This window comes from Danio rerio, chromosome 18 (assembly GCF_052040795.2).
Source record: "Danio rerio strain M-AB ecotype USA chromosome 18, GRCz13ab, whole genome shotgun sequence".
In the NCBI taxonomy this organism is placed as follows: Eukaryota; Metazoa; Chordata; class Actinopteri; order Cypriniformes; family Danionidae; genus Danio; species Danio rerio.
In genome coordinates this window covers 32,757,342-32,775,418 of record NC_141038.1, presented here as the reverse complement: position 1 = coordinate 32,775,418, position 18,077 = coordinate 32,757,342, and the positions used below count along the sequence as shown (strand labels likewise).

Sequence of the window (18,077 nt, the reverse complement as noted above, 5' to 3'; positions counted from 1 at the left end):
GGTAAAATTTTCTTATTTTTATCCTTTATCCTAGTTGACCTAATTACATGACTTTAAATTTTTTTTACTTGCAGTTTGAGTCTCCTGTAAAATAAAAAAAAGGCTTTGCATAAAAAACACCTTGTGTACATATTTAGAGAATTTTTAGTAAAAAATATAAATTATTCAAACATTTTACCTACTATTTCTAGATTAGTAGACTGTGAGTGGAAAACAAAATAATTAGTTTACATTTTTTATAACATCCTTTTAAACAGAAACTTAATTTTTGGTAACAGGAGGAAAATAGATCCTTCCCCTACATTGAAACCTTGTAAAAAAAAAAAAAATGTACATACATTTTATATACATTTCAAACAGTTAAATGTGTTGCTAGATAGTCTTAAAAAAAAATAATTTCAAGAAATTACAAAAGCAAATGTTAGCCTTTCAGTGGAATGTCCCATATATTATTTTGAACATCCAATAGTGTAGATGTATAGGTGTAATTTAGAGTAATATATATGTGTATATGCATGTGTTTTATGTATGTGTTAATAAGAAAAATTTGAATTTAATCCTACATGGCACCCCATACCTATGGAATAATACTATACATGCATTTTTTATATGTAGTCACACTCCAAGCTTTCAGTTGTGATTGTGTGAAACATTTAATGAGGGATTAAAAACTTAGTCTTCAGCTATAGGACTAGCTTGTAAATAACACTGGTTTTGCACTTATTTTGCTCATCTCAGCCTGATATTAGCTGTAAAACTGTCTAATCAACACCTTTACACAAAGAAATACTAATAGTTACTGACAGATGAGGAATATTATAAAACATTTTTAACTTTATCCTTTAACTTCACACTGCATTTCAGGGCCAAAAGACAAATGTCACAATTAAATATCTTTATTCTAATAAGAGTAAATTTACTCACAGCAATTTTTTTTTATTGAAATATATTTACAAATGATCTTTACAAGTATACAATGGTTATTCTTAAACTGCAATCTTCTTGGGCAGGCCATCAGCACCCAGCAAATGAAGGTTTGGATCTTCCACCACACGTGGTCCAGGGCCAGCCTGAAAGTGCAAAATATTTATAAGCAGTTATAAGAAAGCACATACAATTTTTTATTTTACTGACACTGAATTCAACAACACTATACTGGTAATAAAACTGTAGTGTTACCTAAAGTGTTTATGACATACTATTGTTACAGATACAGAACAAACAGATAGATATGCTTTAGTGTTCATGTCGTTTTTAGATGCCTACTTTAGTGCTGATTATATAGCGTATTCCATTGGGGGTTGGTTTCATATTGATGTCTCTTATCATCTCCTCAGAGAGGTCAGCTGTGCACACTGGTAGACCTTTGAAAAATCTGTAAATCAAAGCATTTGATAGTTCTGATCACAACATTGTGTCTCTGTGTACTGTAAAGAGCTGCAAAGTTTGTTTTTAAACTAGTAATACTGTAACAGCAACATGCTTGATTTAAGCAACTTACTCTTCTTCATTGACCTTAGGGGGAAAGAAATGGCGAACCACCTCTACAAACTCTGGTAAGTAGTCTTGCAAGGAGTAAATAACTGCATTAGGACCAGCATCAAAGGTATATGCCACCTACAGCAAGACAGAAGGTGAAAATACATCATTCACTTTACACTATAAACTCAAAAAACATACTGACTTTTACAAAAGGGACATAGAAGGGACAATGTAGAAATGTCATGAGTAAATGATGAACTATTTCTTTAACTCTTCATTTGCACAAAAAGCTAAAAAGCTGACGGAAACAAAAAACACTGAGTGCATCTACTTATTATTTAGTTGCAAGACAGCACCAAACAGTTTAAGGGTATCAAGACTTGTATGCCTTGATATAATGTAAACATTATATTAACATAATGCCTCCTTGTAATAAACTACCAATGAGGTAATCAAAATAATCTTGTTTGTCTTTTTGACAAGATTATTTCATACACCTGACTGTTTCTGTTATTTATTCACTTGTTGTTAACCCCTTACTGTTTAGTGAAGTTTTCATCATGGCCCAACTGCTCCCTCTATATATAAATTTCCTTTCCACAATCTCAAATTTATTTTTCACTAGCCGCTATACAAAAATAGAAAAATAATAATAAAATATGTAGGTTGTACAAAAATATTTGTTATTTTTAATATTTCTCTGTCTGAACTATAGAAAGGTTTCACAGTGAGAAAAAAAATAAACATGGCATCTGTCTTTTTAAAAAATCTAAGTTAAATGCTAGTTGGACACCTTGCTTGAATGCTCTGAGGGCCCGTTATGAACATCTATGCAGTAATGAAAAGCCTCCACAACTCGCAGCTGTGCACATTACTTAAAGAAAAGTAATTAATAGTTATAATTACTAGTTATGTCTCACAAATAGTAACTGAATTACGTTGTTACAAAAGTAATTAACTACCAGGGAAAGTTACTATTAAGTTACAAAAATACGTACAAAAATGTATAAATAAAAAATAAAACAAACACTAAATTAAATAAATTATTATTATAAAACATTCTACACGATTCTATACTAACATTCTATACTATACTGCACTGTACTAACATTCTACACTATTCTATACTATATTAATGTTGCTAATGGACAACATAGGAGACACCAATCAAATATAATATGCTATTATAAATTCTATGATCTCTATAGTGGATCAATAATTAACTAGATGGAGTAGCCAAGGGGGGGTAAACCAATTACATAGAGAAATGTTCATTTTTATATGATATATACACACATAGACACCCATGTTTCTTACTCTTAGTGTACGAGCGGGCGCAGCTATTTGAATCTCTTTGGCTTGAGACTTCCGGTCATATTCACTTCCATTTATTTTTAGACGTTAAAAATGGCTAGTTACGCTGCTTGATGTTGCATACAGATATTTTCACTGATATAAGATTATATTACTCTTCTTTTTAGATATAGTCATGGACATACTTGTTTGTAGAACAAATAGTTTGACCGTTTTCTGCCATATATTATTGCTAGTCATTTCTCCTATAGGCAACTGAATTGGAAGTTCTAAAACAATCTAAAAACAAGCGTACTTCCGCATTTTACAATAAGGTCAGTAAAACATGTTCTCTGTTGCAGTCATACATGTGTTCTTGTTTGTTTTCGTGTATGAATTTTTGTTCTAATTTCCATTTGTGCTCTACACCCAGGCCTTTGCAAATCTTTTCAGAATTTAAATGGATTTAAATTTGTTTTGGACAAATTAATCTTTTTTTGTTTTTCACTTTTCCCATTAATTTTCAATATGGGGTTAGTTTGACCCCAAGGAACCTAAACTGAATTTGACACCCCTTTAAGGGCTCCTATTTTATCCCTTTTATAAAATGTAAGATAAGTGTTTGATGTCTCCATAATATGTCTGTAAAATTTCAGCTCAAAATACTCTTCAGATAATTTATTGTGCCCTGCTGAATATGTGAAATTTTGAGTAATATTACATTGTAACTGTTTTGTTGCTTCTACCTTTAAATGCAAATGAGCTGGTTCTCCTAACCCACTACATACACCCAAGCATATGCAATCTCCTGTGTTACAGCCAATCATCATCAGTTATGTGTAAAATGTATGTGCATAACTAATTAGGGTAAACTTTTTATTCGATAAGAAAAGATGCGTATAAACTACGATGGAAACACTTTAACCGAACAAATTCCAGTATGTGCATTAAAAAAGTCATGTGATTTTGTTATAAGAAATTATGTGATGATAAAAATGTGTGTGAATGGACAAACCACATTGTAAATCATCTGAAAATGTTGTTTTGGTCATTCTAAAAAGCCTTAACCATTTCAGTACTAGTGTTATTATATTATTAATTACCTCCAGAACTGTCAAGAGCGTCTGTGCTCCATGTCTCACACCTTGAAACGCCACCACACGTTCCTTGCATGCCAGCATTGTCTTCTGAGGCGCAAATTATTTATTAAATAAAAAAGATTCACGCAGCTTCTCCAACTGCAGTAAATTCCGTTTTTACTTTTGACATTTGGCGCCAGAGATATTTTTGTTGTCTTTGACTCAATGGATAAAAATGCTGCTTTATTCGCATCTTTAGATGGAAACATAGCTACTGACGCCCCATTCACACAGGGCGTCAGCTTAAACTTTTCTCATTCACTTTGAATGGGTGACATCAGGCGTTGCCGAACTGCATTGTGTAACTGTAGAAGCCACTTTAAAGGCGTTGCTCACTGCAGAAGTTGGGACTTTCTCAACTTTTCAATCGCAGACAGAAGCGTCAGCCAATCAGATCGCTGTATGCAAATACACCAGCTCAGAAAGTAGCCCACTGCTGACTAATTTCATTGGCTGACACTGCTATGACGATCACGTTAGCTCCAACTTCAGACACACTCTGTCAAGCGTTGATGCTGAAGCCCTGTATGAATAGGGTGTGACTGGTGGTGCTGGTGCAGAGCCAGGTGAAGTATAAATCCAGTTTAAAGAACCGGAACGTCGGCTTGGTGTGTCCCGGCCTCACAATGTTATTTGCTTGGTCAGATCACTTAACTTTTGTAAATCAGAGGCCTGAGACATAAACAATGGCAGAATATTAATAATTGGGTAAATTATCTGTTAAGAAGTTGCTTAGCAGTAAGCTTCCAGATGTGGTAAGTGTAAAACCACAGGTCTAATTTACAAAAGTACAACGTTTTTTTTATCACTGTGTCCTACTTCTGCTTTTCTCAGTCAACCTTTTGTTTCTGTTCTGGTTGATAAGTCATAATATCTGCTGAGGTGGCTCTTTTAAGCACGAAATTCTCATTATCATAAATGTTAGTGAAATCTCTAAATATTGTTATATTATGCTCACCCTGGTCTCGCCATAGTACTGGTTGTAGCGGTGTACAAGACTGATGATCTGGTGCGATATGTTGTTCAGGTAGAATATAGGTGGGTAGGTGTCCAGGCAGATGGCATGAAACTGATTACTGTCTTTCATGGTCAGCTCACCAAATTTTGGAAAGTCTCGTAGGTGAATTGCCCTTATCATCTCTTCCATACGACCGGGGACCACAGCATCTGCTCTGTACTGTGGAAAAGTATAGCATATGAACTTTTATACCTACAAACTTATACACATCACAATAACATGAATACCTTACTTGCATTGCACTGGTAAATTGCAGAAGATGTTAACTTTCTTATTTTGTTTTGTAGTCACTCTGTAAATGCATTACTGGTGAGGAGTTTTTATTGATTCTTTCAGCAAGTTACACCTTTATGTCATTTTGGAGTGACCCAGACTTTGTCATGTTTTATTGGAGTAAAAGAAAAGTTAGATTTTTTATGATGGGATTTTATGAAAAAAGGGTTTCTCACACCATGCTTATGTTAGAACATTACATCAAAATACTTAGCAAACAAAATTTCCTATGTACTTATGTCCTATGTACTTCGTTATTTAATATCATAAATAATTTTATGTCTTTAACAATATAAATACAAGCTTAAAACACAGAGACAATCGGCTCCACAACCCACCAGGTGGGAATGCAGGAAAAACCAGCTCCCCTCCTTTATTCCATTTATATTTGCAGCCCCTGCAACCCCTTTGTTTAACCACCCCTCTACATACTGTACTCACACAGAATGGTCATTTCAAAGTCTGTATGTTCTAAATCAACCCAAATAACTTTATCAATCATGTTTGATACCATTTGAAATGTCTCAGTTTGACTAGTACAATGGTCTCATTCTCTCAGAAATAGACAATCAAAACAATCAATATTTAACTTAACTTCAGGTATTTTTTGAACCACTGCGAAGGGTGTGCCTTTCCTATAGGCAGAAACTCTTTCACTAACTGCAAATGCCTTTTGCTATTCACACACCCTTTTCCTCAAGAAGATTCTTGGATTGACTACTTAAAGTTTCAAAATGTTCGGCACGATTCTGTTATCCAGATCAGTCCATAGCTATGTATATTTTGAAGTTAGGTATGCATCTTTTAATCTTGGATTTATCTTTGACAATTTGATGTCTTTTATTGATCATTTATGAATTGACTGAATGAATCGGCATAATACACATTTACCTGGCTAATAAATTGTTATGTTTTGAATTGTTCAAACAGAGGTTGTGTTTTTATCTCTAGTAGATTCATTAAGTCCATAGCTACAAAAGCCCCTGTACAGGTTAGTAACAGACTAAAACACGGTAGACGGAGCAGCGTGGCACGCTATACGATGTTCCTAGAGCTCCGACTAACACATTGGCATTAATTCATGTATACTTAGACTGTAAAAGGTTATCTAAGGGGATAGACCTTCATCTTTAAACTTATAATACTATTTGGATAGTATAGTGATTACTCAGCCCATACTCACACTATGTACAGTTGCCTCAAACTGGGCCACAGCACACTTGTCCCTCCTCCCGTCTCCCCTGACAGCCCGCACTCACATTACAATCGGGCCTGGGCACGCTTACGTCATGCACAGTGGAGATTTCTCTAGTTATAATGTTTCAGTCGTTTGATATGCAGTGACATGCAAACAAATATTTTGCCAAACAGTCCTTAGGGATGCGGTGACACACAGTCACATATTTCGCTGAACAGATCCTCCACTTTTGGTGCTCATAAATGATCATAAAGCCCTCGTGCTGCAGGAATGAGGAGGTTTGCTGAAGGTGCACAGCTGTCGTACAGTGAGGGCTTTGCGTATTTAATAAACTACGACAGTTTGCGTTCATTGAACAGTAAGATTGATTAATAAATCCACATAAAACGGTCCCTTAAAAGTCACGTCTTCCTTTCAGTTTCGGGCTTTGGCACGTTTTGCACCCAACACACAAGGATACTGTGCCAAAGCCCAAGTGAACCACGTTCAGGCCCACCTCCTCCAACCGGGTTAGGGCCGGCCAAGTGAACCGTGCCTGAGCCCGATTCAGCGCACTCACACTTCTCAAACAATCTAGGAAGTGGGCCTGGGCACGGTTCGGATAGCATAGTGTGAGTATGTCCTAAATAGCTCTATGGGGACCACATAAAAAATATCCTAATCTGAGAAAGTAGGGTTCTATCTTTTTAGGATAGTGGTCAATCGCCTCTGTTTAGTGACCAAGACTGACATGCTTGTGCTTAAGAGATTGTATACTCGGCCAGTACAAGACTCAGGATGTTATAGGAATCGAAATGAATGAGAATAACATAGAATAATGAATCTAAGAGAACATTAAATAATAATCTAAAGTAATGTTAAAGGAAACAAAATAATCTTATCAATATTATATAAATGGAGTCAGATAAAACGAGAATATTTTAATATTCTAAACCCCCTCATACTAAAATTGGAGTCAGATATGAGTTAAGTTTAAAGTTAATCAACATTGTGCACTGGAAAGACCATACATGCAGTGAACCTTTGTCCACCAGTAGACACCAACATTGGACTAGCTGGCTGGACCTTACAACTTCAATGTTGCAAAATCCATTATTTTTATCAATAAATGCTAATTTAAAAACTGAATTAATGTGCAGCAATTTGTGTATAGACGTTACTGAATAAAAATATATATTTTTTGTATTAAGGCATTGAAGGACCCAAGCAATGCAAAGACCAACAATTGAATTGACTAATGATCAGGGACAGGTCTTATTAAGCTTATCATTATTCTACTCAGTGACTCATCAATGCCTTTCTTCTCATTCAAAATCATGTATGTGGCATAACTGACATTGAAGATTTACTGCTACAATTAACTTAATTTTTTGGCTGAGATGCATAATAAGTAACTTTTAAGTGCAGCTTTGAGACAAGATAAAAAAAAATTTGAAGTAATTCCTAGATGTTTGATAAATATGGGCCCAGAAACACTTTTATCAGAACAATTTTGATTGTTAAAAATATCCAAATAAGCAGGCCAGGGCCATAAAGATCTAACCAACATCTGCATATCATCAGACCTAAACTTCCTAATTAATCATTGTAAACAGAAGAATTGGTGTAGCAGAACCTCTACTGAACAATTACAAATTCTGGCTCAAGCCAAGTTGGATAACTAAACATCGAGATCAGAATTTTTTTGGCATTTTGCATGAAATTGAAAATACAAATACCAAAGGACTTTTTATTTTGACTGAAAAGTATGATTTCTTTTATTAAATGTGAATAAAATGCATACTGATACAGGCCATGGTTTCCGCTACATTAATTCTTCCTTTGCGGGGCGCCACACCAAAATGCTTCCTATTCAAGACATTCAGTCGTTGTTGTTGTTTTTAATAGCGGATTACAATTGCACCAAAACGTATTAAAAAGTAAGTGAATTATAACAGCGCAAACTTTTCTGTAACCGTTTAGTGCTGTGCATTATTTGTTTAACCCTTTGAGTTTATGTGCTGACTGACTGACTAACTGACAGACAGGTGCGTGATCCATGAGGCCAGCAAACACGGCATGGCTTTCAGTTATAATGAACACAGATTGTATAGTTATAATTTATTTATAGATAAAGGTCTGTGGTTCTGCATATAATGACTTTATCTTGCTGGAGTTTATAGCCGTTTCACTTTACTTCAGGACGCATTAATGCCGCTCTGTAAGTCTATTGGAGACATTCATAAATATTCCTAGCAAATCTATTAAATGTTGAAAACACACTCACTAAATAAACACGCTATATCGGATTTCAGTATCGTTTATTTAAGAGTGCACAAGAAGATCTGCGCTTGAGCAGCGTATATTTGAGGGGGCGTGCAAGAGAAAATTGGCGCGCAAGCACGTTCGTATTGCACATAAATGCGATCTCTACTTGTAATATTGTGCTCACGACATTTCTCCAATTGTCATTGAAATAACGCCACAGGTAGTTCATAAATTTGTGTAAAAGGCCTGCCGCCACAACTGGAAAAAATCTTAGAGGTAACACTTCAGGCACTATGACATTTTCTGTAACAAAAACCACCTCGGTGCAAAAAAAGAGATTGCCATTTATTTATTACTTTGCTGATTACCTGCATACCGATAAGCAAAACAACACTTAGTTTTATGATATTGCAAAAATACATCCCATAAGAACATAATTGATTAAACAATTTACCTTCAGAAGGTGGCTCGTCTCCACACTTGTGTGCATTCCAGATGTGCTGCCAACAGATTTCTGCTCAGCACTGACCTATGAAAAAACATTTTCATATTAGACAATAAAACGAGTAACTGACTACCATTTCTTAGGAAAAACTGCATCTATATGAGAGAAATTGTACACTTTAAATTGCTGTAACTGATCACTAGTAAGTTCACATTTGGAGGCGGAGATTTCCTCTATAATGCATCTTGCAGGACATTTCTATTCATGATTTGTAAAATATAAATATATATATTTTGTGAGATTTCACCCATCAAACAATAGTTTACTTAAAACAAACTTTGGACATAGTCAAGACATATTTAAAAGGTAAAACTTGTTTGCTTTTTTGAACCGCATTCTGCAGTAATTGTAACAGGTTCAAGCTTAAATCTTATTTTAGGTGAAGGTGATACTAAAACCTTTAGAACTGATATTTTTTAATAATAAAGTTCTGTATTGAATTTTGGAAAATAATGATGATGGTCTATAATGATTTAAACAAAATATATAAATTTACACATCTAAAAACTAATGTATATACAGTTGAAGTCAGAATTATTAGCCCCCCTGTTTATTTCCCCCCAATTTCTGTTTAACGGAGAAAAGATTTTTTTTTTCAACACATTTCTAAACATAATAGTTTTAATAACTCATTTCTAATAACCAATTTATTTTATCTTTGCTGTGATGACAGTAAATAATATTTTACTAGATATTTTTCAAGACACTTCTATACAGCTTTAAGTGACATTTAAAGGCTTAACTAATATATACATACATACACACACACACATACATAAATATATATATATATATATATATATATATATATATATATATATTTAAAGGCTTAACTAATATATATACATACACACACACACACACACACACACACACACACACACACATATATATATATATATATATATATATATATATATATATATATATATATTTAAAGGCTTAACTAATATATATACATACACACACACACACATACATACATATATATATATATATATATATATATATATATATTTATATATGTGTGTGTGTGTGTGTATGTATGTATGTATGTATGTATGTATGTATGTATATATATATATGTGTGTGTGTATGTATGTGTATATATAATTATCTTATTTTTTTATCTAAAAATAGACAGCTGTTGTCCATGTGGATTGATGAAGATACAAGCCACTTTTACAATATTAAAAAAATCTTTTTTTTTTTTTTTAAATTAATCTACATGGTTAGTTATGGTTTACGCCATGAGATTAAGAAATGTTTATATTGTCATGTATAGCAAAATCCCTCTAAAGGAAAAATTTATATTATAAAGACCACACTCTGTCTGCACCAAGCCTTTACAAATACTTCAATTTGTTAAAATTTATTTCATATCATTAAAAATTATAACTTATTTTGATTGATCATGAAATATTATTAAATAATGCTGTCCAGTCACTTTACTGCTGATCATGATTTTAAGAATTGATAGATCTGCCCTACACTATAAACCCAAGCACACATAGTAAGCATAGTTAAATCTATCCAGATATTTTTACCTAGTTTAATCTAAATTTGTTTTATTTAATCAGTTATCTTTCTCAGTGATGGATTGCAGCTGGAAAGGTATCCGCAGCGAAAAACAAATGCTGGCTAAGTTGGCGGTTCCTTCTGCTGTGGTGACCCCATAAAAGGTTTTGACAACACAGCAATGTTTTAAAGAGGGTTTAATTAACAAATGAATCTTAACTATTGTTTCCAATATCCAAGTAGCCTAGGAGATAAGCCACTTATTTACTGATGTAAACAATTAAACAAATATTTTGAATAAAATAATTTAGTCTATGATTGTTATGTCCATACACTCACCACAAGAATCAATACTCTGAGCTCTGGCCAGTACAACTCAGATGCCACTTGTTCAGCAATACTGTCTTTTCCATCTGATCGCTCCCCCAACTTCCACTGAACGAAGCCACCATACAAACTCCTGCAGGCACTGCCAGAGCCCTGTCGCGTCACTCCAGACAGCTCACCCTCCACATTAAACAACTGGGACAGTGTGTAGACTAAAACAATTGAGGTAAAGTTGGTTTAATATTTGCACATTTGTTCATTTTTGAACAGTAACAACTTCTTCATACTGGATCTGAAATTGCACACAAGTATGACTTCAAAACAACATTAGCACTATTTAAATGACTGTGGAAAATGTTGTACTTGGATAGTCACTAGCTGCTAATATGATTTTGTTACATAGATTTTGCAAAAATACTTTTTGAAACTTTATTATTATTAATAAAGTCTAAATATGCAAATACAAAAACTACTTTACCTCAATACTAAAACAAACTGAACTTCAAATCATCACCATCATCATGAGCACAGCTTGCCAAAAATTGATAAGTATTTTCCCCACTTACCTAAACAGGCATAGCCTGCTGCAGATGATGCCAGGCCAGCAGCAGTGGGGAAATTATTCACAGAACAGATATGGACCTTGTTGCTGACATCAGAAGCGGGATCTCCAGTATTTTTTCTTCTTTGAGCCAATCTACGGACTGGTAAATTAAAATAAAAATAATGTCATAATAATGACACCTGACATACAGTCTAATTTATTTTACCAATATGAAAGCCAGGAACATACTTTCCAGCAAACACGACTGCAACCTTGGATGACTGATATCCTGTTCTTTGCCATTCAGCCAAATGCAGTCTTTATGAAAACTTCTGCTGCATGCAATTGTTGTAGTTGTTCTGAGCTGAAAAAGAGGTATAATATGTATTATACTTTATAATATATAATTACACACACACACACACATATATATATATATATATATATATATATATATATATATATATATATATATATATATATATATATATATATATATATATTACATTGATTATTATATATTATATTACCCTGGTCTCACTGATTCAGCAAATATTTTGGAGCACACAATGCAGTTTGAAAAACAGATGCTGACAACACTGAAGTATATGGGTACTGTCACTTACGTGATCTTGATGCAGCGTCACACTGAGGGATGCATTGACTGGCAGAATGAGATCTTCATCACGTTTACCCCCTGATTAATTGTGAATAAGCAATAACAGCTCTAAGTAGAACATTCATCGATATCCTAACGTTAACAGAAGTTTAAAAAGCGACTATCACATGTAAAACTACTAAATGTTAATGTTAACATTACTGATGTGTGATATTTTCTATTTGACAAATCACACTTACAGTATTTGATGACCGCAATGTTTACCGGTGCGGTGCAGGTGACCATTTCAAGATCTTGGAGAATATTTTCCGACATTTTCGTATTTATAATTTTGTACAAAAAATAATAATGATAAAATGTTATATATTTTTTAAATGACAACAAACATACTTCCAAACAGACTTCCACTGATCGCAAACTACTCTTTGCTTGTTTAAACACTGAAACCAAATAAGCACAGCAAAGCGGATTGGGATTGGCTCTTGATGAACACGAGGTTCGGTGTTTGACCAATTGAAGACTTCACCGTACAACACTATGGAAAATGAACCAATAACTGGCGTCGGACCACAATGGTCTTACTTCTTATTCCTCGGTTTTATAACGGATAAAACCAACGTTTAAAGCGTATTATCGCCACCTACTGTGTAGGAATAACCAGACGCGTATTGTAAAAAAATAATTATTAAATACTCATATTAATATAGTACTACTAACAAAACGGAATTAACACGTTGTTCCATAAATGATAATATGTGTCTTCTTCCTCTCACACTTTCCTAGTTTCCTTCTTCATTGTTTTGTCTTTCACTATGACCTGCTACAGATTCCTCACACAACTCCACATTCAGTCATGTTGGGTGTTTATTTATTAATTTTAATTTCTTGTTAAGCATAGTGTGATCGACTACTAACCTTGTTAAAATGCATTCTTATTCTGTGTTTCATTTTATTATTCTCACTTATCCTGCTTTTGTTGCGTTTCCCATATTCTTTCCATTAATGGTTTAATATAATATAATATAATATAATATAATATAATATAATATAATATAATATAATATAATATAATATAATATAATATAATATAATATAATATTATTTCTTGATAAGCTTTAATGATTGCTTTTACATTTTATTTACTTAATGAGATACAATACCCATCATCCATCTCCCCCATAGTCTATCAGCTTCTTCATTGCCTCTTTTTCCTCTGTGAGCTGGTATCCACAAAAATATAACCACGATGTTTGTATTTTAAAACCTATGTAGATGTTTGAATATCTCATTCATTAATTCTTTTCAACCATTAGGTGTTTGTGACTGTAAAGAATTTAATGCAGGACATGAGTCCTCTATCCTCTCTATGAGCTCTCTATCCATTGTAATGTTTTAATTGGCAACAATTCTACCGTGAAAACTGATAAATGATCTGATGTTTCTCAGAAATGTTTAATAACAGGATAATGAAAGTTTTCTTAGAACTGGCAGTAAAAATTTAAATGTGTGTTATACAGCTTAATTGTATCGTTTGAACATTGTCCATAATATACCCTTGTCACATTGTTCCCTTCTTCCAGGTTTCTCAGCAGCAGAATTTGCAGTTGTGGAAACTTAATATACAGTGAATGAGAGGGTACAACAAATATTTTGTTTACAATCCTATTTGCTGTAATAATAAAATAAAACCACAACAATGGTGTTATCAAGAAAAAGGAAAAAACAAAAGGAAAAAAGTGTGTGAGACTGATGATAGCCAGAAGGGAGAACAACATCAAGTTTACTGCCCTGTCCATTGACACTGCATTAGAAACGCCTTACACAAGCGGTAATTCATTTTTTTGTAATTTGATAGAAATATGTTATAATACAATCATAAAAACATATAGATATACATATATATATATATATATATATATATATATATATATATATATATATATATATATATATATATATATATATTTTTTTTTTTTTATTCAAGTATTTAAGATGCTGATGACCATTAAATGTGTCATAACAGTCTTGTGAAAAGGGTCCATATTGCCTGCATGCGTCTTTGTTTGTTTTCAATAATTCTAAGTATAAAGGTCCGCAATTGCTGCAGGTAACCAATAGTATCTGCATGCAGCCTCTCCAGGTAACAGCCACTGAGGAGTTATTGTTCACCATGGTCTTATATGCATGGTGTTTAAAAATGAGTAAGTCAAACAAAAAGATCAGTACAACCAGGAGCATAACAATACATTTTTGATGGAATTTACAGAATGCTTGTTTAAATGTACAAATTCATCTTGCGTTTTTCTAGAAATCCAGAGAGTGGTGAAAAAATTATAGGTATCACGTGACATCAATGTTGGATGCATCTCAACAAAGTCCTTTTAAGGCAAGTCATTTCACTTGGTGAGTCAGTGGCCATCTTTGAAACACCTCTTGGGCAGTATGCTCAGGCCTTTTCTTTTAATGGGGGAACATCAAATTCTCCAAAGCAGTTTGTTAAGCTTCCGAATAAATTTCGTATGTGGAATCATCAATAAAATTAAACTACAACTGCCTCTTAAGTTTAGCTTCTAAACTTTTTAATAATACAAAATCTGTATTTTTTTAGTTTTCCCAATTTAATGTGCACTAAGTCAATTTTTCTGTGTTTTTTAATGTGTTTTGGCGCAAACTAGTGTAATGATGGCAAGCCATCTTTCCCAGACTCGGGGCAAAGTCCGCCTCTCCTTTCACTCCGCCCCGAAGCCCCAGTTGGCCCTCCTTGGCCCAAGGTATTCGGCGGGCTGAAAAAGGCCGGCAGCTGGCCCCAAGAAAGCCCCACTTTGGCCCGATTAGGCCCTGGAAGTGACAGTGGAAACGCGACTGGCCTTGGCTCGCACTGGCTCGCTCACTTTAGGCACGATAGTGGAAACGCGACTAGAGATCACAATACCAACCACTGAATAATACCTCACCTGATTACACTGGCCTTCTGAACTACAACCCCAGATCAGAAAAAAGTTGTAACAGTATGGAAAATGCAAATAAAAAAAGAAAGTAGTGTTTTTTAAATTTACTTTGATTTGTAGTGTATTGCAGACAAAACAAAAAACTCTATTTATTGTGTTCCTCATGACTTTTCATGTCATTGTATAGCAGTGGTTTGTTCTGTAGACCAGGGCTATTCAATTAGTTTTTCATGGGGGCATGGTTCATGAAAAGCATCCCAAACGAAGGGCCAGAGGGAAATGACTTGCTTTATGAGTGATAACATAACTGCATATAGGAGCCCATATGCTGTATTTTCCTTAGGACACCCACGTTGGCTTTTTCTACAATAAAATGTTAACATGTTGTATTTTGAAACTACTTAAAATCAGTGCATTGTACAATAGACTTCTTCTTTTTTTTTTTTTTTTTTTTTTTTTACAAACATTCAAATGTTGTATTTCTGAGCACAACAAAATTATTGCATTGCTAAAGTAGACTTTTCTACATTCAGACATTCAGACACATTCAAATGTTATTTTTTGAACTGCATAACTATTAGGGATGCAACAATTATAGATTTTGGTTGTACGATTATATAGTCTAAAGAATAATCATGGTTTCACGGTTATCACGTCTAAGGTAAATTCAAGCTTTATATTAGGCAAGTAGCTATTTAGATTAACTGTTATTGCATCTGCGTTTATGCATAATCATTTTAATAATAATTTGTCTAACATATCTTTTGTTTACATTGCACTGAAAGGCACGCACAACTCTCACAGTGAGATGTTTTATACTGTGTGCACCCAGAAAGACGCAAGCGCATCCGTTTCTCCGCTTGTGCGCGCATATTGTCATATATTCTTACATTAAACAAACTTGCAAGGGGAGAAGACATGATATGGGAATGGCTGCTGTTATAGTAAAAATAGAGCACAGTTGGCAACTTGGCATAACTTTCTTTAATTGCAGCAGGTTCGTTTTGTTCTGTGCAACAGAAATGCGGCTTAGAGAAGCCTTTATGATTAGTTAACTGTGTCAAATTAAAGCGCAGTTATTATAGTGAAATCGGCTAATTGTTGCATCCCTATTGACGATGTCAATGTATACTGTAGTACAAAAGGCCTTTTCTACAAACACATCCAAATGTTTTCGGCTGCCCGCGCCACTTGCCTATGCTTTAACTGCAGCTTATGCTGTATTGAACAGACGCACGTCACTTCATAACAATAGCAGCCATTTTTCGACTGAACTAAATTTATTTTTGATGTCTTGGTCACACTATTTGGAGGGCCGGAACAAATTGCCTCAGTGGCTGGGTTAAGAAGAACTGCTGTATAAAAATTATATATATATGTATATATATAAATATTATAGGAAATACTGTAAACATCATTTGGGAAATATAAAAAAACAAGAGAGAGAAAAATAAATAAATTATATATATATATATATATATATATATATATATATATATATATATATATATATATATATATACATACATACATACATATATATATATATATATATATATATATATATATATATATATATGTATATATATATATATATATATATATATATATATATATATATATATATATATATATATATATATATATATATATATATATATATATATATATATATATATATATATATATATATATATATATATATATATATATATATATATATATATATCTTGCAGAATAGTGGCCAGGTCACTAATTGATGCTGGTGGAGGAATCCGTTTCCTAACTGCTCTTTCAAAACACCCTAAAGTGGCTCAATAATATTTAGTTCTGGTGACTTTGCAGGCCATGGGAGAAGTTTAACTTGACTTTCCTGTTATCAATTCATACTGATAACGTGGATCTCCCTAAAGTTTTGGTGGAAACAAGAGTTGAAATGCACATTTAATTCTGTAGTGAGTTGGGCAGTTGTGGTTTTATTGTTTTGGATGACAATTCGGGTACAATTTGGGAGACAACTACCTCTTGCATCCTCAGTTATTCCTTTTGAATGTGGTACATCCTTATTGGTGGTATGCTCAAATCCTCCTGCTTACCATGTTTTTTGATACACTAGAAAGACTAGCTATCTTGGACACAGATATGCCAACAATATGTGCACCAACAATTTGTCCTCTTTTAAACTCTGATATGTCATCAATGTTGTGTGCATTGTAATATTTAAAGCAAAACTGTTCTATTACGCAGCTAATTAAACCTTTACACCCTGCTTTTACTGGTGGAATAGACAATCAATGATTGGCCTCCCGGCTGGTCGAACTTAGCCATGAAAAACACTAAATTGGTCACTGTTTAAGTTTCATTGTCCAACCCCTGTATATATTAAAGCCCTTTATGAAATTATATTTTACACATATAGCCAAAACTGAAACTTCTTCCATTTGTTTTAATTTTAACAATTCACTGTATGTCTTGAAATGTAAATGAAATCTAGGCTTTTCTATATACAATTACTGCACAGAATTACTTATTGAAAGTTACAAACAGTATTTGCTTTCCATGTCTTCTTTGTCACATAAAAAGTTCTTCCTTATGTTTGTGGTGTTTGTGTTTCCTGTATTTTCTTTTATGGAAAGTCTTGTTAGTTTGGCTTGAATTAAACTATTTTAATATATTTTTCTTAAACAATTTTAAATTTCAACATTATAAGCCCAAATATTATTAGCCCATAAATGTTTTTAGAACACACCATGGTCATCCAATAACATGCCTAATTACCTTAACTTGCCTAGTTAACCCAATTCATACTTGAGATTTTTTTAAATAAAATTCCACAGAAGGGCTAATAGATTTGACTTCAACCTAATCAACCATGTTGAAAATAAAACAGGAGGTGGCGCTATGTTCCCTTTAGTTAGTGCAAAAAACGCAGCCCATCCTACAAAGAAGAAGACAATGTTTTTACC

General features: G+C 33.5%; 1 protein-coding gene and 1 long non-coding RNA gene across 2 annotated transcripts in view; one reads left to right on the top strand and one right to left on the bottom strand.

Moving 5' to 3' along the window:
- The window catches only part of LOC137488296 (uncharacterized), a 724,224-nt gene that overhangs the window by 433,073 nt on the left and 273,074 nt on the right, over positions 1-18,077 (top strand). The gene's annotated exons all lie outside the window — the stretch shown is intronic.
- On the bottom strand, positions 881-12,590 carry mvda (mevalonate (diphospho) decarboxylase a). The gene is given in 10 exon segments (NM_001007422.1): positions 881-1,070; positions 1,267-1,375; positions 1,502-1,617; positions 4,873-5,091; positions 9,105-9,179; positions 11,013-11,212; positions 11,567-11,704; positions 11,794-11,908; positions 12,171-12,241; positions 12,403-12,590. Coding segments are annotated over 10 exon segments (1,203 nt in total). The 5' UTR covers positions 12,479-12,590; the 3' UTR covers positions 881-986.